A 21,555-nucleotide genomic window follows, 5' to 3' on the forward strand; every position below is an offset into this window, starting at 1 on the left:
AGCTCTATTTCCATTAAAGAAATTTAATTCATAATAAAAACCTTTCCAAGGAGAAAACTCTAGGCCCAGATGGTTAAAGAAGAATTAATACCAGTCTTACACAAAACTCTTTCAGAAGCAGAGTGAGAGAGAACACTGACACACTTGTTTTATAAGGCCAGCATAACCCTATACCAAAATGTGTCAGGCATTACCGAAAAAGTTACAGACCAATATTCCTCATAAAATATTCTCCAAAAATCCCCACAAAACAAAACAAAAGAAAAAGAGTAACAAACTTAATCCAGTAATATAAAGGATAATAACTCTTGACCCAGTTATACAAGGTTGGTCCAGCATTTGAAAATCGATGTATTTTACCACATTAACAGAATAAAGGAGAAAGTAATATGATCATTGTGTTACTGGGGGTCTTTGTTCTTAGAGTTCCCAAGATGGTGGCAGGCTGCTTCCAAGATGGCGGCAAGCCTCTGGTTCTCTGACCTGGGGTTCTTGGCCTCACAGATTCCAAGAAATGGAATCTTGGGCCATGTGGTGAGTGTTATAGCTCTATTAAATACAGCTTGATTAGGATGAACCTTGGGCACTTAGGCTGCACAGGAACAATGGTAAGCCTCTAGCCCAATTGGGAGTGGCAATGGGCACAGCCTCACTGGATCAGGAGCATAGTGGACACCCTGCCAGATCGGGGGGGGGATGGAAGTCAGCAGCCGGTGTGCAGCTGTGGCAAACTGCAGTGGTGGACAGGGAGCGAAAGTTCAGCTTGAGCCATTACAAACACGAACCAGAAGAGTGTGCAGTTGCAAGATTTAATAGAGTGAAAACAGAGCTCTCATAAAATGGGAGGGGACCCCAAGGGGGTTTCCACTGCCTGCCCGAATGCTTGGGTTTATATCCTGATCATTGTCCCTCCCGCTGTGCTCTCAGGCGATTGATGATTGGCTATTTCTTTACCTCCTGTTTTTGCCTAATTAGCATTTTAGTGAGCTCTCTTTACTACCTGATTGGTCGGGCGTGTGGATATGAGCTCAGTTGCAAGCCCCGTGTTTAAAGGTGGATGCAGTCACCTTCCCAGCTAGACTTTGGGATTCTTAGTCAGCCTAGGAAATCCAGCTAGTCCTGTCTCTCAGTTGCAATAGATGCATGAAAGGCATTTTATAAATTCAGTACCCACAGAAGATAAAACATGCTCAGCAAAGTAAGAATAGAGAGAAACTTCTAAACCTAATGAAGGATATCTATGGAAAATCTATAGCTGATATTATACTTCATGGTGAAAGACAATGTTTGACTCCTAGCATCTGGAAGAAGACAAAGATGTCCTTCCTCTTTCAGCACTTATATTCATCATTGTATTGGAATGCACTGTAATATAGTACTGGAGTCCGTGCAGTAGGGCAAGAAAAGAAGGCATATGGCCAGAGGAAGTAAAACTAACATTCACAAACAACATGGTTATGCATGTAGAAAATCCTAAGAAATAATAAATGGAGATAGATTTATCAGGTTCATGACTGTTAGACTCTATATTGTGAAGATATCATTCTCCAAATTTACTTATAGATTCAACACAATCCCAGTCAAAATCATGGTAGGCATTCCTAGGAAGACAATAAATTATTTCTTAAATGTATATGGAAATGCAAGGAATCTAGAATAAACTGTTTTGCAAAAGATCTAAGTTGTAGAACATAGACTTACCCGGTTTTTAAAACTTCTTATTTCAAAGTGGATTACAGACCTAAATGTAAACGCCAAAACAAAAAAAACTTCTAAAGAAAACATAGGAAAAAATATTCGTGACATAAAAACAGGGCATGTACAAACACAAATATGAACCATAAAAGACAAAAACTATTAAATTGAACTTTGTCAAAATTGAAACCTGCTCTTTGAAAGACAGCATTAAGAAAATGAAAATGCAAGCCATAGACTGGGAAAACATATTCATAATATGTATATCTGACAGTGGACTTGGCAATGGTCCCATTGTTTGTGTCACCTCAAAATTCGTATGTTGAAATCCTAACCGCCAAAGTGATACTATTAAGAGATGGAGCCGCCGGGCATGGTGGCTCACGCCTGTAATCCCAGCACTTTGGGAGGCCGAGGTGGGCGCATCACGCCATCAAGAGATCGAGACCATCCTGGCCAACATGGTGAAACCCTGTCTCTACTAAAAATACAAAAAATTAGCTGGGCGTGGTGGCACTCGCCTATAGTCCCAGCTACCTGGGAGGCTGAGGCAGGATAATCACTTGAACCTGGGAGGTGGAGGTTGCAGTGAGCCGAGATCGTGCCACTGCACTCCAGCCTGGCGACACAGTGAGACTCCTTCCTCCTTCTCAAAAAAAAAAAAAAAAAAAAAAAAAGATGGAGCCTTTGGTAGGTGATTGCATCATGAGGGCGGAACCCTCAGGAATGGGATTAATGCCTTAATAAAAGAGGCCGGAAGGAGCTTGTTTGCTCCTTCCACCACGTAAGGAGACAATGAAAAGGCAACATTTCTGTGAACCAGGAAACTGACCCTCATCAGACTGAATTGGTTGGTGCCTTGATCTTGGATTTTGTAGCCTCCAAAACTATGAGAAATAAACTTCTTTTGTTTATAAGCTACCTAGTCTGTGGTATTCTGGTTATAGCATCCAGAATGGACTCAGACAGAGTTGTATACAGAACATATACAGAATGAAGAACTCCTATGAATCAAAAATAATGAGATGAACAACTCAAACAATTGGGCAGGCTGTAATCCCAGCCCTTTGGAAGGCTGAGGTGGTTGGATCACTTGAGCCCAGGAGCTCCAGACCTGGGCAACATGGCAAAACCCCGTCTCTACTAAATATAGAAAAAAACTTAGCTGAGTGTGGTGGGGCAGCCTATAGTCCTAGCTACTCAGGAGGCTGAGGTGGGTCGATCGCTTGAGCCTGGCAGGCGGAGGTTGTGGTGATCATGCCACTGCACTCCAGCCTGGGTGTCAGAGTCAGACCCTGCCTCCAAAAAAACCAAAAAACAAAAACCAACAACGCATAATTGTGCAGGAAATTGAACAATCAGAAAAGAATATGTATCAATTGTCTAAAGGTACGTGGAAACATTTTCTGTATCATTAGCTACCAGGGAAATGAAAGTCAAAACTACAGGAATTAATTAAAAGGAAGAAGACTGACAGTATCAAGTATTGACAAGGAAGTGAAGCAAAGGGTACTCTCATATGTTGCTGCTAGGGGTGTAATAATTGTATAACCACTTTGGGAAACAATTTGGCAATTTCTTATAAAGATAAACTTACCCTTAACATTTGAAGTTGGAACCTCCATTCCTAGGTATTTATTCAAGGAAAATGAAAATCTGTATCCACAAATGCCATGTATATATTTACAGCCCCATTCATACTAGCCGAAAGCTGGAAACAGAGGAATGAATAAACAGATCGTGGTATATTCATACAGTATATATTCATGCTACTCACCAATGAAAAGGAGTGAACTGCCGACGCACACAACATGAAAGAATCTCAGGAACGTTATGCTGAGTAAAAGTAGCTAGACAAAAAAGCATACATATTATATGAGTACAGTATTGTAGGATTCCATTTATATGAAATTTTTAAAAATGCATTTTAAAAATGCAAAACTAATATGATAAAATTCAGATCTGTGGTTGCCTGGAGTGGAGGTGTTTGACTAAAGAGAGGCATGGGGGAACATTCTGGAGTGATGGAAATATTTATAATGGCAGGGCGACATAAATGCCCCAGCTCAAGGAACTGTACAATTAAAATGTGTGCCTTTCACTGAATATCAGCTGTACATCAATACAGTTTATATTTTTGAGTAAAAGGGAGTTCCAGACTGTGCTCTGACAACTTTGGCATATGGGGAATACTACACTTACCCTCCATAAGTGAAGCCTTCCTAGTTATCTTTGATAAGCCTTGTCCTAGACAGAGACAATTTTTATACTGACAAAATAAAAATACATTCTATAAGGCAAATTAAATGGAAATCTCCTCACTAAAATGAAGTACAACACATAGATGGAATACATGGGATGAGATACACATCCTGGACTCTTTGAGAGTCTTTTAAAAATATATTTGGCAGGCTGGGCATGGTGGATTATGCCTGTAATCCCAGCACCTTGGGAGGCTGAGGTGAGAGGAACACCTGAGGTCAGGAGTTCAAGACCAGCCTGGCCAAGATGGTGAAACCCTGTCTCTACTAAAAATATGAAAATTAGCTGGGTGTGGTGGTGGGCCCTTGTAATTGCAGCTACTCAGGAGGCTGAGGCAGGAAAATCACTTGAACCTGGGAGGCAGAGGTTTCAGTGAGCCGAGATCATGCTGTTGCACTACAACCTGGGAGACAAAACTCAGTCTCAAAAAAATATATATATATAAATATATATGTGTGTGTGTGTGTATAAAATATATATACATATTTATATATATATATAAAAAAAATATATACACACACATACATATCACAACATCTAAATTTTAAAATTCTAATTCAGGGTTCAGTGACTGGACCATGCAGCCTATTTTTGTACTGCCCCAATGTAGGAATGGTTTTACATTTTAAAAAGTTGTTTAAAAAAAAAAGTCCTATCCCTTAAGAAAAAAAAAAGCAACCAGTACTATAAGTGTTCCTCAAAGTCTACAATATTTACTTTCCGAACTTTTGCAGAAAAAGCTTTCTAACTCCTATTCTTTACCCTTTGATCTGCACACTCTACCTACTGTAACTGATTCAGCCTCTCAAAAACTAACATGTCTTTTTTTTTTTTTTTTTTTGCATTAGAGAATCCTAGATGTTTGTAGTACTAATTAGTATACACTAAGCATACAGCCTTATTTCCTTTCCTCTGAAAACTAAGAGGGAATGTTAAGTTGAATGATATGATAGCTACTTCCCAAGGAATGCTGTATTTCTTATAAATTGGCCTCTTTGGCTGTATTCCAGATGACGTTAAAGCTGTGGAATAGCCAAAGCACCTGAAATAGCAGGTATATATGTAGCATGAAGCCCTTAGCCATTTTGCAAAAAGCACGGGGCAATGCTAAATATTTCTGGTTTGCCCCAGTGGTATAGATTGGAGGAAACATTTTTACTCTTCAGCCTTCATGAAAAATGGCAGGATAGTTTAAAAGGTCTTTGAGAAATTTTGGAGGTTCTAAAGGGTTTTTGTTTTGTTTTGTTTTGGCATGGGGTTGTCAGAATAGCAAATCTGCACTACAGTCTCAGCAATATCAAGATTTCCCCCTTTAGTGCATTTGAACTCACACTTCAACCTTAGAATCTTCTTACTCTCTCTCACCTTTTGCCTCTGCCTCCTGTGGTCTCATACAGCTGACCTAAAACCATAATGGATCTTTTAAAATTAACTTAGGTCCTCTGAGCATCTCTTTATTTCAAAATTTTAAAGATGAACCTGGGATAAAGGGACATAGAGCTGCTTTAGGAAATACATAGCCTCTTTCGGGATCTCACTGTGCTAGTGATACACACATTTAAGTTTGAAAGACCAGTGGAATTGTGGTGGATAGCCCAGGGACAGGAACAAGCAGGAGCCTGGTATGAGCTAACATTTAAGTTAAAATTTGTGACTATTTATGATATTTCTTTCTTTTCATCTTTTCTCTAGGCCTACTCTGTGTATGATGAAGACATTGGATACTGTCAAGGGCAGTCTTTTCTTGCTGCTGTATTACTGCTGCATGTAAGTAACGGTCCATGTGATAAATAGCACAGTGCTGCCAAGTTTATTGTACTTTCTACTGCCTTTATTCTTCCTTCTTATTTCCCATTTACCTGATGGAGATTACATATGGCATATCTTTTTAAAAATGTACATTAGGTGATAAAATAAGAAATATTATGTCAAAAATAGGACAGTTTCTCAATGGAATTAGTTTTGTTGTCTAGAAAAGGATAAATTGCTTATTTGGAGTTATTTTTAACTAGAATTCTCTGGAATTAAAGAAGTCGGTGTAACTGCCCAAATATCAGGACCTGGACCATTAAGACCCACTGTACTGTGACAAGGAAGTCCTTTATCATTTCTGTGATGTATTTTTATATATCCTCTTTCCTGTCAGTTACCTTCATTTGACAGATCATTTATTGAGCATCAATTGTCAGGTACTGGGCTATGAAGTGGGGTTATAAAGATGAATCATTTATAATTTGTGTTCTCAAAGGCTTCATAGTCCAAGATGGGGCACAGATAATGTAGGCATGCACTTATAATTTTCATTCTCTTTTATGTGTCTTTATTTTTCTGATGACAAAAATAATACATACTCATTAAATAACTTACAGTATGCTAAGGGAAAGTGATACACAGGTTAAGAGAATAGAGAAGAGAATTACCCAACCAAGCTCTGCCAGAACTTTCAGAAAAGACTTTCTGGAGGAGGTGGCGGCTTTGTCAAGACATAAATGAGATTGGAGAAGGTGAGAGGGGAAAGGGAAGGGGAAAGAATTATTGACAAAAATCACAGTATGAGAAAATGTATAGAAATATGATAGGGCACAGTGTACAAAGGGAACAATATGAAATTACAGTTTACTGTAGCAGTTGTACACTGGGAGTGGTATGACGTAAAAATGGTAAGATGGGAAATTGTGAAGACTTTGTAATATGTCAAAAATGCCGACTTTATTCTAGAGCTAATGAGGAACCATTGATCACTTGGGAGCAAGGGAATAATACAGTCATATGATCATTTTAGATAAATTCTTTTAATACCTGTGTAAAGGGCAGAATTAAGGGAAACAGACAGCAGCAGAGAGACCAGGTAGAAAATATCAATATGGCCAGGCATAGTGGCTCACACCTGTAATCCCACAATTTTGGGAGGTTGAGGCAGGAGGATCACTTGAACCCAGGAATTTGAAACCAGCCTAGGCAATATAATGAGACACCATCTCTACCACACACACACAAAAGGTATCTGGGCATGGTGGTGAGCACCCATAGTCGTGGTAAGCACCCGTTGTGGTGTTGAGCTACCTGGGAGGCTAAAGTGGGAGGATCACTTGAGCCTGGGAGGTCAAGGCTGCAATGAGTCTTGATTGCACCACTGCAGTCCAGCTTGGGCAACAGAAGGAGACTGTGTCTCAAAAAATAATAGTAATAAAAAGGAAAAGAAAATGTCAATTTAAATGAGAGATGTTGAGAGCCCAGAGAAAAGCAGAATTAAGAAACATTCAGGGAGCAAAATTGTTAGGTTTGTGGATGATCTGGCAAAGGAGCAGTCAAAGGTGACATATCTAGTTTCCTGGCTTTGGTGACTGGATGAACGTTGTATTTTGAGTTGAGATAGAAAATATATTTATGGAGATTGAATGAAGGAAAAAGTTTAGGAGTTGATGAGTTCTTTTTTTTTTTTTTTTTTTTGAGACGGAGTCTCACTCTGTGGCCCAGGCTGGAGTGCAGTGGCGCCATCTCAGCTCACTGCAAGCTCCGCCTCCCGGGTTCACGCCATTCTCCTGCCTCAGCCTCACGAGTAGCTGGGACTACAGGCGCGTGCATCACCATGCCCAACTAATTTAAGTTTTTTTTTTTTTTTTTTTCCCCAGTAGAGACGGGTTTTACCATGTTAGCCAGGCTGGTCTTGATCTTCTGACCTCATGATCCTCCCACCTCAGCCTCCCAAAGTGCTGGGATTACAGGCGTAAGCCACCACGCCCGGCCACAAAGTAATCTTTGAACATACCGTAGTTTAGCATTTTTTACCTGTAGCCCTGTTTAACATATTATAATATATTCATTAACGTTCAGTGAGAAGAATATCTCTCTGAGAAATCTGTTTTGGATTTTACAGGAATTTGGGTTAATTGTAAGTTCATAATTATTTGGCAACACCCTCCCCACCCCCGCCCCCAAAGAGAGAGAGAGATTCAAATAACTAGAGAGCTCAAATACCTAGAATTTTTTTCTACATTATGTACTCTCCTATTATAAGGGCCACGTGGTGAGTCAGCCTTAGTGAAATGCAACAAGATAGTTTCCAGTGTATGTTACAAGAGGGACAGAAATTCAGTCTAGTATCTCACACTTTCTACATTAATAGAATTATTCAGTGTTTTCATGGCTTTTATAAAAGTAACTTGAAATATAGAAATCCTTTTAGAATCCTTAAGGGAAAGATGAACTAATATTCAGCATTCTGTTAATGAAAAACATGTCATTTTCTAATTTTTAATTGGCAGTATGTCTGATGATTCTGTTAATTAGTGTATTCCATTAACTAACCAACCCATCCATTCAACCAATTTGAATAACAGAAGTTAACTGTAATTTATTTTTTACTATATTTTTGTCTCCCTGGTTTAAACAAATGGAAGAATACGGACTGGTTTAAACAATTCATCAAACACACTATCTCAGGTTCCAGAGAGATACATTATTAGGGTCTTACTGACTAATTTGTTATCAGTTACATAAGCTATTGCTTCTTTTTGCTGCCAGACATCTTTGGAAGCTCCATATTAATCACTGTCAGAGCCTGCTTCTTTTTGGGTTGCTGTCCTTTCCTCACCCATAGTCATTTATATTTCACATTCATTGCTTGAGAAGAAAGTAAGACCAAAAATGAAAGTATGTTCAAAAACAGTTTTGAATTTTTAGGATTTTTTTCAAAGAATTAATTAGCCTCTTCTTGTACTTGGAAATTTCTAGATGCTTTGACAATAGCTTTGTAACATGTAGTAGTTTAGGCAATGAGAATTAAATGTTTATCACAGTAGACTCTTATACATCCATTTATGAAATTATAAGAGATTTGTCATTTACAGTTGGAGAATGTTATAGTACAGATTGCCTGCAACCATTACAATGTTCAACTGCATTTGTAATCAAATATACAATAATAATTTGTAATTTCATAATAATAATATTAATCTTTATCTCTTAGTCATAATAAATTATGATCTGATTATATTTCACTTACTCTAAAAATTATAGAAAATATCTTAGATAATTTGTAACCCAATATATTTTCTACCATATTTATTGTTAGTAGTTTTAAATTTTTTGATTGAACATGTACCTTTTTAGACATTCAGAAGATTATGTTCTTTTTTAAGGTTAAATTACTGTATGTATACTAATATTGGCATTTATAGAAGCTTTCCAACTCAGGAAGGATTATGTTTGAATAATCTAGCATGTTTAAAACTATTGAATTTTTTTAAAAAAAATTATGACTAGGCACAATTCCTTTGGAAACTGGTTTGGCTTTATCTAATAAAGATATGCACACCCAGAAGTTTTACTCCTAGACATACCTTAGTCAAATTTATGCACTTGTACATTAAAATACTTGTATTACTTTTATCCTAATAGTGTTTATAACAGTCAAAACACTGAAGCAATTCAAATGTCCACTACTAAAATGTTCAATATTAGAATTGTAATTAGTAAGATGGCTAAATTATGGTATTCTTAGAGTATGAATGCCATACAGCAATGGAAATGAATATTTTACACTACATTGGTTCATACAAATGAATCATATAAACATAAGATTTAGTTTAAAAAAAGCAAAGTACAACATTACATTTGGTATGATTCCATTTTGCATAAAGTTCAGTAACAGCCAAAACTAAATTCTATTGTTAGGATGCTACATAGATGGAAAAAACTATAAAGAACACCAATGAAGTGATAACTGTTAAAGTTAGGAAAGTGATTTCTTTAGGGAGAAACTGGGAACCATAACTGAAAAGAGACACAGGGATTTTCAGAGCTATTGACAGTGTTCTCTTTCTTAACCTAGATAGTGGTTACATGCATCCTTAAAGTATACATTTAACTTTTATGCATTTTTCTGTTTGTTGTATTTCAGAGTAAAATAAATTTAAAAATTATAAATTTAAAAATATTTCTCACCAAAAAGACAGGTTTGGGATAAGATTTAACCAATGGATGTAAATAAAAAGCAGAATTACCTATTACAGATTCCAGAGTCCAAGGTGACAAGATAAAGGCTTCATTTTGAAGTCTCTATCATATGTATGTGTGTATATATATATATAAGTTAAGCATTTGTGGCATTATATTATTCAAGACTCTTTCTGCTGCATGTGACAGAATTGACTCATATAACTGGGAAATCTAGGGTCAGAGATGATTTTTCACATGATTGACTCCAGAGTTCACATTTTGTCATCAATAATCTGTTTGTATCTCTGCTTTTCTTGAATTTTTTTGTCTTAATTATGTTAGTAGACAAAAAAGTGGGCAAAATGACTGTTGGCTGGCCTGGATTCATATGATCTGGACAACTTCATTTGAAAGGGACATTTTTTGCTACCTTGTTTAAAAGGGACTGTCTTACTATAGCTCCTGCATTTATTTAAAATGACACACAACAACAACAACACCTCCCTCTGTTTTTCTTCCTGTTGGACTTTGGCCTGGTTGGGTAGGGCATTCTAATTGTCACAGCCCAGGTCTTTAGTCCAGATCGGTGAACCCCATCAGCCCCTCCTAAACAACAGAATGGTCTTCCTATAGGAAGAGGGGTTTTGATATTAGATGATGGGACGATAGGGTGCTGAACAGATACATCACATCATCTTGAGTGATATACTTACTACAAGGTTTTAGAGTATTTAAAAAATGAGTCCTATACTTCCAAATCACTTTTCTTTCTAGTTCAAGAGAAGGAAGCATTCATTTTTCTATTCCGAGTTAATTCTTATCAAGTGCTTTTGAGCCATTTTCCAACATCTCCCTGTGTCCTAATATACACAAACATTTTACCTATTTAAAAAATATTTAACTACTATCTTATGTCTCTCTGCCTTTTGAAGCTGAACTCTTTCAAGGGATACTGGAAAGTACAACTGTGAATCTGGATTGTGGTTGGTTACATGACTTTGGGCAAGTGTCTTCAACTGAGCTTTAGTTTCTTGTTATCATTCTTCTAGGCTTATTATGAGTATTGAGTACCTTAGGATGAGCATAAAGAGTCTTACATATTTTGTACCTAGCACAAAAATAGTGCAGTTATGAGATTAAAACCAGGCTTTACTTTATAGACCTATAGTTAGTTACTGGCAAGTCATTTAACTTCTTTGAACTTCACTAGTATTACACTTAAAATGTAAAAATAATGCCTACCTTGCAGGATTTTTGCGAGGGTCAAATGGGGTTATGGGTGAATATGTCTAATAATGGTAACTGTTGCTGTTATTTCTTATTTATTTTTATTTTTAAAATTTTTTTTTAAATTTTTTTATTTTTTTGCTGTTATTTTTTAAATTAATAATTATTTGCTTTTAAATTAATAATTATTTGCCCAGCCAATTTTCTTTTGGTCCCCGGTCCAACTAATTTGAATGAATTACACATAGGAATCTAATATATCATACAATGATAGAATTTTATGGCTTATAAATTTACATTCAGTTTAAATGTATTAAGCTATTTGATTTAAAGGGAAAATAGACAAATGGCTAGAAGTTTTCATTCTATTTGCTTTTTAATATGTAAACAAAAAATGAAGACATGATAAATAACCTTGAGTTTCAAAATAGTCACTAGCATTCATCTTTTTTTCTTTTTTCTTTCTTTCTTTTTTTTTTTTTTTGAGACATAGTCTCGCTCTATGACCCAGGCAGGAGTACAGTGGTGAGATGTTGGCTCACTGTAGCCTCTTCCCCTGAGTTCAAGGAATTCTCCTGCTTCAGCCTCCCAAGTAGCTGGGATTACAGGCACATGCCATCATGCTCGGCTAATTTTTGTATTTTTAGTAGAGATGATGTTTCACCATGTGGGCCAGTCTGGTCTCAAACTCCTGACCTCAAGTGATCACACACAGCCACCCAAAGTGCTGGGACTACAGGCATGAGCCACCATGCTGGACCCATTCATTATTGTTGAAGAAAATTTGGAATATTAGTAGAGTGTTCATCTTCTTCATAGAGAAAGGTAGATCATTCCAAAAAGATGTGAAACACATCATGTGAAGTAGGAAATTTAGTTTTACACTAACTATGGGAATCCCTTTAAATTATCAAAATATAATTTTACTTCAAAAAATACCTTGATGTAAATGATTTCAGGTGCATCTTAAAGACTTGAAATACTTAGCACTGCTTTGTTTTATAGTTTATTGTGGAGAGTAGTAGTGAGGGCTTGGAGATAGTCTCCATTCAGTGGTCATCACAATTAGTACAAGTGTCAGATGATTATCAACATTTATTACCAAACAGTGATTACATCACTCAATTCTCAATTATGCATGTGAGGCAGGTATTTTGTTTTGTATTTCATAAAGCCATGGATGATACTTTGATATCTTAAATTATAATATTTTAATGTTTATCCCCTCTTTTCCTTAATGAAATAACACTGTTAATAAAGTTTCTGTACACAGCAAAAATGGACATTCAGTCTTAGAGACCCACCATATTCCAACATCTTAATATTTTATATAAAGATGTGTTGTTCAATTATTTATTTTTATTGTAACTTTAGACGAATTGCATAAATTGGATAAATTGGATTAACTTATTCTATGAAGCATTAATCATTGTAATAAGTTAAATAGTCATTTTAGTGCTTTTTTTTTAAGTAGGTAGGTACCACCATACTACCTAGTGGAGGAACTGCATGTACTAAGGTGAAGTTTGATAGTACAACCTAGCATTGCATCTCACATCTCGGTTGATTTTCTTTATGCCGATTGAGGGATAAGCTGAATAGTCAATACAAAATATAGATAAAGGCTTTTCATAATTAGCATTTGGAATAGAATTATAAGAAATCAAGTTCGAATATAGTACCATTTGGCTGCCCCTTGCTTCTAGCCTTCACACCAATACTTTCCTTCTACATTTTTGTTGGCAGTTACCAACAGATTGCCTTACTTGTGTGGCATGACTTCATTAAAAAGGCAGATGTATTCAGAATTTAGCTAGTTTATCTTAAAGAAATATTTAACACTTGATATTTATTGAAGGTTTTATGCTAAGAGTTGTGGAGTGGGGAGTACAACATTACAGTAGTGTTTAGAGGTTAGAAGCGCACAAATAACTATAATGGTATACAACAAAGTTTTGGGATTCAGAGAAAGCAAGAGTCTCCTGAGGTTAAAGAGAAATAACAAAGTGCCACTTATGATCAGTTTTAAAAGATCAGTAATATTTTAAAGGCAGAGCTGTGCTATAGAGTATACCCCAACCCAGTTATCCCCTCTGAGCTTGTATACAAAACTATGTGGAGAACCTTGAAAGTGCAGCTTGTCACTATTTGAGTCATAAAAAGCATGGGGAGGAGGAGGGGGATGTTCTTCCTACTGATACACAAGAAATGCTGTCATTTGTATGAAAAGCAGCACATTTTTGCTACTTCATGTTAAGAACTTAAATTCCAGCAAATCGTTTTGACAGAAAGATCTTAGAGTAAAAATTTTACCTATGCATCTGTTTATTCTTTTGAATATCCTTGTATAAAGCACTTTGGTAATTGTCGATGTATAAGACAGAGTCTCTGTCTTTAAGGAAGGAAAGAGAAGAGAAATTTACATTTAGTGATTGCCAACAATATGCATATGTCTCTTAAATATATTTCATTTAATACTTGTAGTATCCCTATGACATAGGTATTATTATTTCTAATTTTTTAGAAGTAAAAAATCTTAGGCATTAAAAGAGGTTACCTGCTCAAGATCACCCAGCAAGTAATTAAAACCTTACCTGAAGTTAACATCTATTGGTATAATTCCAAAATCATGTTTTTCCCCTGCAATGCCTTTTGTATATTCATGATCTGTTTCTGGGCAAAACTTTGAGGGGAATGATTGAATATAGATTCTTGTAGATTATACCTTTATACAAAAGAAAAGTGATAGATTCTCACTAAACCAAAATGTAGTTGTCCCTCAGTATTGAGAACTAATGAGGAATTGGTAGCAGCTGCGTGACCTTACTAAAAATAAAAATCAGATCCGCTGCTGTAAACTCTTCACTGATTTCCCACTGCACTTAGAATACACTCCTAACTCTTTATCATGGTCATATCAGTGCTATGTACAGCCAGATCATACCAACCTTTGAGGGCCAATTGTTAAATTCTCAGGAATTCTGTGAACCAGTTGTTAAGCACAGCCATTGTTAAAAATTAAATGATAAAAATTTACAGTTAAATAACTCATGTTAAAAACAAAAGTAATAAGTACTCAAAATTCATCACTTCTTAGTATGTTAGCACTTTTTATTGTTGTCTGTGCTCTTGAAATTATTTACATTGTCTGTTTTATCTGTATGATAAAAATGGTATATAATGGTGTGCTGCAGCTCTACTGTTATGCATCACTTTTCAACTCCAGTCCATTTATTTTCTAGTATTCTACTCTGATCTCTTCTCCTACCTCCTCTTTATGGTCAGTAATTCATAGATTTGCCCTTTTGAAGCTATTTTCTAGATCTTGCAGGCATGCCTAATGTCTTTTTATTCTTTTTGTTGTTGTTTTTTCTCTATATATTTTCAGATAGCCTGTCTTCAAGCTCACTAATTCTTCTGCTTGATCATCTGCTGTTCAGAGACTCTGATATATTTTTAAGTTTGTCAGTTGAATTTTTTAGCTTCAGAATTTCTGCTTAATTATTTTTTATTATTTTGGTCTCTTTGTTAACTTTATCTGATAGGATTCTGAATTTTTTTCTCTGTGTTGTCTTGAAGTCATTGAGCTTCCTCAAAGTTGCTATTCTGAATTCTCTTAAATGTCACATATCTCTCACTGCAGGATTGGTCCCTGGTACCTTGTTTAGTTCGTTTGATGAGGTCATGTTTTCCTGGGTATTCTTGATGCTTGTGGATGTTCATCGATATTTGGGCATTGAAAAGTTAGGTATTTAATCTTCATAGTCTGGACTTATTTATACCCATCCTTCTTGAGAAGGCTTTCTAAAGGGAATTAAGTGTTGTGATCTAAGTCTTTAGTCACTGAAGTCATATCTGCATTAGGGGATGAGCCAAGCCAAATAATGCTGCAATTTTTGCAGACTCACAAAGATTGAGCCTTGGTGGGTTTGGGTAAGATCTGAGAGAATTCCATCATTCCTAGAATCTCTTTTTCTCTTCTCTCACTTTCCCCCAAATAAATGGAGTTTTTTTCTCCTCATGCTGGGCTTCCTGGCGTTGAGGAGCAGGGTGACACAAGCACTAGCCACCACAGCTGGGACTGGCTACTATGGCTGCGACTGCACTTGGTCACACCTGAAGCCAGCATGGTACCTAGTGACGACTGCCTGGTTACTGCTGGTGTTTATTCAAGGCCCCAGGGTCTTTACATTCAGGGTAGCAGGCTTCCTTCTGGCCCAGGATGGATCTAGAAATCCTGTTCAGGAGCTAGGGTCTGGACTCAGGGGATTCAGGACTCTGCTTCATGTTACTGTGGCTGAACTGGTACTCAAGTTGCAAGACAAAGTCCTCTTTACTCTTTCCTTTCTTTTCCATAAGCAGAAAAGGGGTATCTCTCAAGCTGCCCTGCCTGGAGTTGGGGAAGGGGTGTATGTATAGCCACGCTTGCTTTTTTGTTGTTGTTTCTATTTGATCCCTTGGCTACCCCAGTTGGTGTTTCACTGGATCGTATGTACCCCAAGTTCACTGGCTTCAAGCCAAGCACAGCAGCAAGACTTGCCAAAAGATTGTAATACTTGTGGCCTAGACTGCTTTTCAATTTGTTCAGGACACCAGGGCACTTTAGTCTGCCAGGGGGCTTCCCCTCTGACCGGGGCCAGTCTAAATTCTTCCTTCTTGGGTGCCTGCTAAATTCTGCCCTGTGTTGTGTTCTGCTGTGACAGGGCAGCACTGAGTACCAATGCAAAGTCCCTGCACTCTCCTTTTCCCAAGTGCATGGATTCTTTCTCTACACATGCTGGGGGTATAGGATAGGTGTGGTGTAGACAATGTAAGACTGTTTTTTCTACCCTCTTCAGTGCCTTTTTCCTTGATATCATGTTAAAGCCAGGTACTGTGATCAGTCACCTGAATTTTTGTTTTTTATGAAGGTGTTTCTTGCATGGATAGTTGTTCAATTTGGTGTTCTTGAGGGAGGATGATTGCTGAAGGATGATTGCTATTTGGCCATCTAGCTCTGCCTCCTCCAAAATTGTCTCTGATGTTTACGTTTACTTCCAACACCCAACATTCCCTAGTCCAGGACTTCTGCATCCTTGTGAAACTCAAGCTGAGTTGCCTGTTTACTCTTCCCCTAGGGAGACACTATACCTTTATCTCTGTATCCCTAAAGCCTAGAACAGTGCCTGCACCTCGTCTGTTCCGTGACTATATGTATGAATGCCAAAAGGCACATAAACCTTTTATTTGCCCTAATGATTTTACCACATTCAAATAAATAAAAACATATTCCCTTTATAAGATACCAGATGGTAAGACATTCAACTAATTGTCATTTACTTAGAAAGAGAAAGACCTAAGTGAATTAGTGTCTCTAGGACTGGCTATAGTTATCTTTTTTTCTTTTTTCCTCTTTTGAGCAGAGTCTCAAAACTCCAGGCTGGAGTGCAGTGGTGCGATCTCAGCTCACTACAACCTCTACCTCCCGGATTCAAGCAATTCTTCTGCCTCAGCTTCCCCAGTACCCGGGATTACACGTACGCACCACCATGCCCAGCAATTTTGCATTTTTTGTAGAGAGGGGTTTCCTCATGTTGGCCAGGCTGGTCTCGAACCCCTGACCTCAGGTGATCCACCTGCCTTGGCCTCCCAAAGTGCTGGGATTACAGGCGTGAGCCTGGATACAGTTATTTTACATGCAGCTGTTTTGTATAGACATTTGAGTAGAGATCTGAGAGGAAGATGAGGAGGCTTACAACTTGTTAAGAGAAGTATTCTTGGCCATATATGTTCAAGTTAGTGTCACTTGAGGTTTTGATGACAAAGGAGTAAAGAATACAATGTAATTGTGTCCTAAATAACCAAATGGAAGCTGAAAAATAGTTGCTAAGTTGAATAGCTGAGGTCAGTGGCCAGAAATTTTGAAAAGGTCTCAAACAACTCATAGATAAAAAGAAAATAAGCAAATGTTTAAAGAATCAAAATGAAAACACTGTAGTGTATTTATTTAACTTTTGGAGATGTTATTTAACAAATTTGGGTGTTTTATGGTTTATAATTGGAAAATAGAAGTGGCTGATTTGTATAAACTTTTAAATAAACAACTGCATTTCTAAGTGGATAAATGGAACTCTACCTGATTCAGTTACTGAAGTATGAAGTTAGTCTGACAAATGTGTGAAATACCATAATCAACCAAATGTAAATATTCAAGGAAGTTATATTTAAAGTAGATGTTTATATAATAGTTACATCCTGGGACGTTGAGTAAGTACAACTTTTTCTGTATGTTTGGTGTAATTTCTAGAATATTAGATATGTCCTTTTCCATATTCTTTCACCTGTCGATACCACTGTTTAGAGGTTTGTTCCTTTGACTTCAGACTTTATTCCCTATTCAGATAAAAATACCTCTTAGAAAACTAATATGTTAGAGTTTACTGACCATTTCCCTGAAACTGTATTTTACAGAAAGTACCAGCATCAAGAAAACTCAGGGAAGAGAGCCTCACACTCTTTACCAAAATTTAAAATGCATTTATTTTTTCACCCAGCATTCCCCTTTTTGGAAATGTGCTCTACCCCATCCCATTTTTGCATATGTACAAAATGATGCATATACAAAGTTTGTTGAAGCTTTTTATGATTAAAAAATTAGGAACATCTCAAGTATCAATAGGAAACTGGTTAAATGAACTATAGTACTATATATTCTATATAATGGAATACTGTGTAATTGCTTTTAAGAAAAGAGACAACGCGTTGTATACTGAGATAGAAAGATTTCCAACTTATATTGTTAAAAATATCAAGATGTATAACAATGTATATAGAATATTATCTTTTATGTAGGATGGAACAAAATAAAATTAGAAAAGTAATGATTTTATTTGCATAGATAATCAGTGGCAGAATACAGGAGAAATTATTAAGAGTAGATATGAGGTTATGCAAAAGAGGTTGAGGGATGTAGGTACCAGGGATTAGTGTATGTATAATGATAGGGAGGAGTGAGACTTTTACCTTTAGATCCTTTTACATTGTTTTGATTTCTTTTTTTTTTTTTTGAGACAGGGTCTCACTCTGTCGCCCATGCTGTAATGCAGTGATGTGATTTCACTCACTGCAACCTCCGCCTCCCAGGCTCAAGCGATCATCCCACCTCATTCTCCCAAGTAGCTAGAACTACACGCTCATGTTGCCACACCTGGCTGATTTTTTTATTTTTTGTAAAGACAGGGTTTTGCCATGTTAGTCAGGCTGGTTTGGAGCTCCTGGGTTTAAGTGATCCACCTGCCTTGGCCTCCCAAAGTGTGCTTTGGTTTTTTTAATCATGAGTGTATTGCCTATTTTTAAAGATGGCCTAATGAATGAATGACAACGTGATTAAAATTAACAAAAGAGGATAATTCATCTCAAGTAAGGAGGTCATGTCATTCTGCCAAAGACTGGCTCTGAAGGACTTCATTCGCTCCAGGACTTCAGCTACTTATGCAGAGGACTAATAACATGAGGGAACTTCTCTGACATTCTGGCAAAATGCCACTTATTTATGTTGTATATGTATATGTTTTTCTGTAGATGCCAGAGGAACAAGCATTCTGTGTTTTGGTGAAAATCATGTACGACTATGGTTTGAGAGACCTCTACAAAAACAACTTTGAAGATCTTCATTGCAAATTCTACCAGTTGGAGAGACTAATGCAGGTAAATAAAAATTAGGAATTTTTATCACTCAGGGATTTGTTGAGTCATAGAAAAAGCCTAATAGAGTTGGTAAGCAATAATGAATTATAGAAGTTTAATGGAATATTATAGAAAATGTAAATGGATTTAGTTTCAGACCAGCATCTACATTGGTCTATCATAATGTTTATTTAGCCATTTTACTATTTTAAAAATATCTCGCATTTTAAATGTTCAAATTAAACATACTTTGAAGTGAGAATCTAATGAGTTTAATCGTTGAGAGATTGCCAAGTATTGTTTGTAGAGGAATGAAGATATTTACAGAGTAAAAATTGAAATACCTAAGAGCTTTCTCCATACTAATTAGCACCACTTCCTTATTTGGGTCTACATAGAACACTTGGAAAAGCTGGAAAGATATTCATAAGACAATAAAACATATCTGAAATACTGTAGGGATATATTTAAAATTTTTTAAATATAATTCCTAATTTCAATGTTGTTGTTGTGCTTTATAATACTTATTTACAAATGTGTGTGAGAAACATACATCCTTTTATATATACCAAATATTACATAGTAAAAAAGATTGTGACCACAGGCAAAGTGATTGACCAGAGCTGACAAAAGGAATTTTTAACTAACTTTGGAGTTCCACCCAAAGTTGATAATCTTAAATTTATAATGGGTCTATGTGGCATGTTTATGTGACTTTGTCTAAAAGGGGTGTTGGGAATCCAAGAGAAATGTGAAGGAAGTACATGGATGGATTGATTCCATCTTGGGGAAGGGTAAAATGGTTGAGGAAGGAGGTTAGTAGAATGTGAGAGCAAAAGATGCTGGTAGGAACTCATTGATATGAACTGCCAGGGGATCTGTAGGTGTCTAAAGAGGGAAATGAAGCAAATAGGAGACTGAAAGAGTAGAAGAACAGGGCAGTAGAAGATGAATTTGCAGTGAGGTTAAAAGAAAAATTTATTCGGAGAAGGGAATGTAGGAGGGTAGAAGACTTTAAAATTGAAAAGAAATAAAAGGAGGGAGGGATGTAAAACGAGCCATAAGTACAATGACAAATGGGCATTAAGGAGGAAAAAGACTGTGTAGAAGAATCTGGTAAGTATGGATATTAAAAGCAATAAGCTCCTTTTTAACGATTTAATTTTACCAAGTAAATATTTGGGATTATTCACTTTTTGCCTTTTATTTACAAAAAAGTTCATATATTTTCAAAGGTCGGTATTCCTAAGGGCTTTGAGAATCAAGTAAATATACCTAATAAAGAACAAATTTGTGGTACTATGAAGAATTTCAACCACATTTTTCAGTTAGCACTTTTTTTTTCAGTTAACTGAATGAGCATTTGGACATTCCATTTGAAGTACTTAATGGGCACATTTGGCTATTTTTCAAAGAGAGCATGTAGTTCAATAAATGGTTTATTTTGTTATTTTATTCTTCTTTTTGTGGTCTATTTATGAAAACAAAATGGAGGTGGGCTATTACATGACTTTGCCTTTGTCTTTCAGTTATGGTAATAACTATGCTAATACTTTGTACCTTGCTGTTCATGCTTTTGAAAACCATTTGCTTGTTTAAATTGGGGAAAAATAAAGTTACCATAAAGGCATTTTTAGGAGATATCCAATTTTATATATTATACCCTTGCACACTTTCTTTGCTTTGCCATTTTTAATATGTTGAAGACAGATTTCTAAATAGTTTGTCATACTTTGGAAATTTCTAAGTGTTCAAGAAATATACTGAAACATCATAGACCCCAGATAATGTTGGCATTAGATGATTTCCAAAGAGAAGATACATTTCTTTTCTAGCTAGTTAAGAATTGAACCCTGGCCCAGGCACAGGGGCTCACACCTGTAATCCCAGCACTTTGGGAGGCCAAAGCGGGTAGATCACTTGAGGTCAGGAGTTCGAGACCAGCTAGGCTAATATGGTGAAACCCTATATCTAGTAAAAAATACAAAAAATAACGAGGCTTGGTGGAGGATGCCTGTAATCTCAGCTACTCAGAAGTCTGAGGCAGGACAATGACTTGAACCTGGGAGGCAGAGGTTGCAGTGAACCAGGATCATGCCACTGTACTCCAACCTGGATGACAGAGCAAGACTCTATCTAAAAAAAAAAAATAATAATTAACCCTGAATGGGGATGCTATGACTTGACCCTGGAGTCAAGATACTCATTAGACTACAGATGCTCTTGTAGAATGAGCGTTTTGCAAGAAACAAGAACAGTCAAGTGAGCAAGAGATAGTCTTTCTTAAGTCTCTTTTTATTTTCCTCAATTATCTGTCATATCCCTAATTCTCATCTGCTGTCTTCACTTCTGCGCAGTTATATAAAAGACAACCAATACTAGAATACAGTTACAGCGATCACAGAAAGCTGTAGTTGTGGCAGGAACTTCATTGTTCTGCTGCAAGCTTCTCATTGCTCCTTTTCCTAAATTTTCCACTTTGACTTTTAGGAACAGCTACCGGACCTGCATAGCCATTTTTGTGATCTGAACCTGGAAGCTCATATGTATGCATCCCAGTGGTTTCTCACTCTTTTTACTGCCAAGTTCCCACTCTGCATGGTGTTCCACATCATTGACTTACTGCTTTGTGAGGTAGAGTGACTCCCATCTTTCACTAAGCCAAAATAGAAAGTAGCTTCTACTAAAAATGGTTACAATTTTCTTCCTTTTGTTTTTGCCTGTGACATTAAGCCATAAATACTCACTGACCAAAAAGTTGTATTT

At 36.6% G+C, this 21,555-nt stretch overlaps 1 protein-coding gene across 13 annotated transcripts in view; it reads left to right on the forward strand.

The window, feature by feature from the left end:
- Nucleotides 1-21,555, forward strand: part of LOC105484451 (RAB GTPase activating protein 1 like) — a 796,528-nt gene that overhangs the window by 473,686 nt on the left and 301,287 nt on the right. For all 13 annotated transcript variants that reach the window (XR_011607830.1, XM_071069699.1, XM_071069690.1 and 10 more), the window contains 3 exons: nucleotides 5,650-5,724; nucleotides 18,685-18,810; nucleotides 21,280-21,423. Coding sequence is in view for 12 of the 13 variants with exons in the window: in XM_071069699.1 (XP_070925800.1) it covers nucleotides 5,650-5,724; nucleotides 18,685-18,810; nucleotides 21,280-21,423 (345 nt within the window). In the remaining variant the exon portion in view is untranslated. The remainder of the gene's footprint in view (nucleotides 1-5,649; nucleotides 5,725-18,684; nucleotides 18,811-21,279; nucleotides 21,424-21,555) is intronic.

Source organism: Macaca nemestrina, chromosome 1 (genome assembly GCF_043159975.1).
Source record: "Macaca nemestrina isolate mMacNem1 chromosome 1, mMacNem.hap1, whole genome shotgun sequence".
Taxonomy (NCBI): Eukaryota; Metazoa; Chordata; class Mammalia; order Primates; family Cercopithecidae; genus Macaca; species Macaca nemestrina.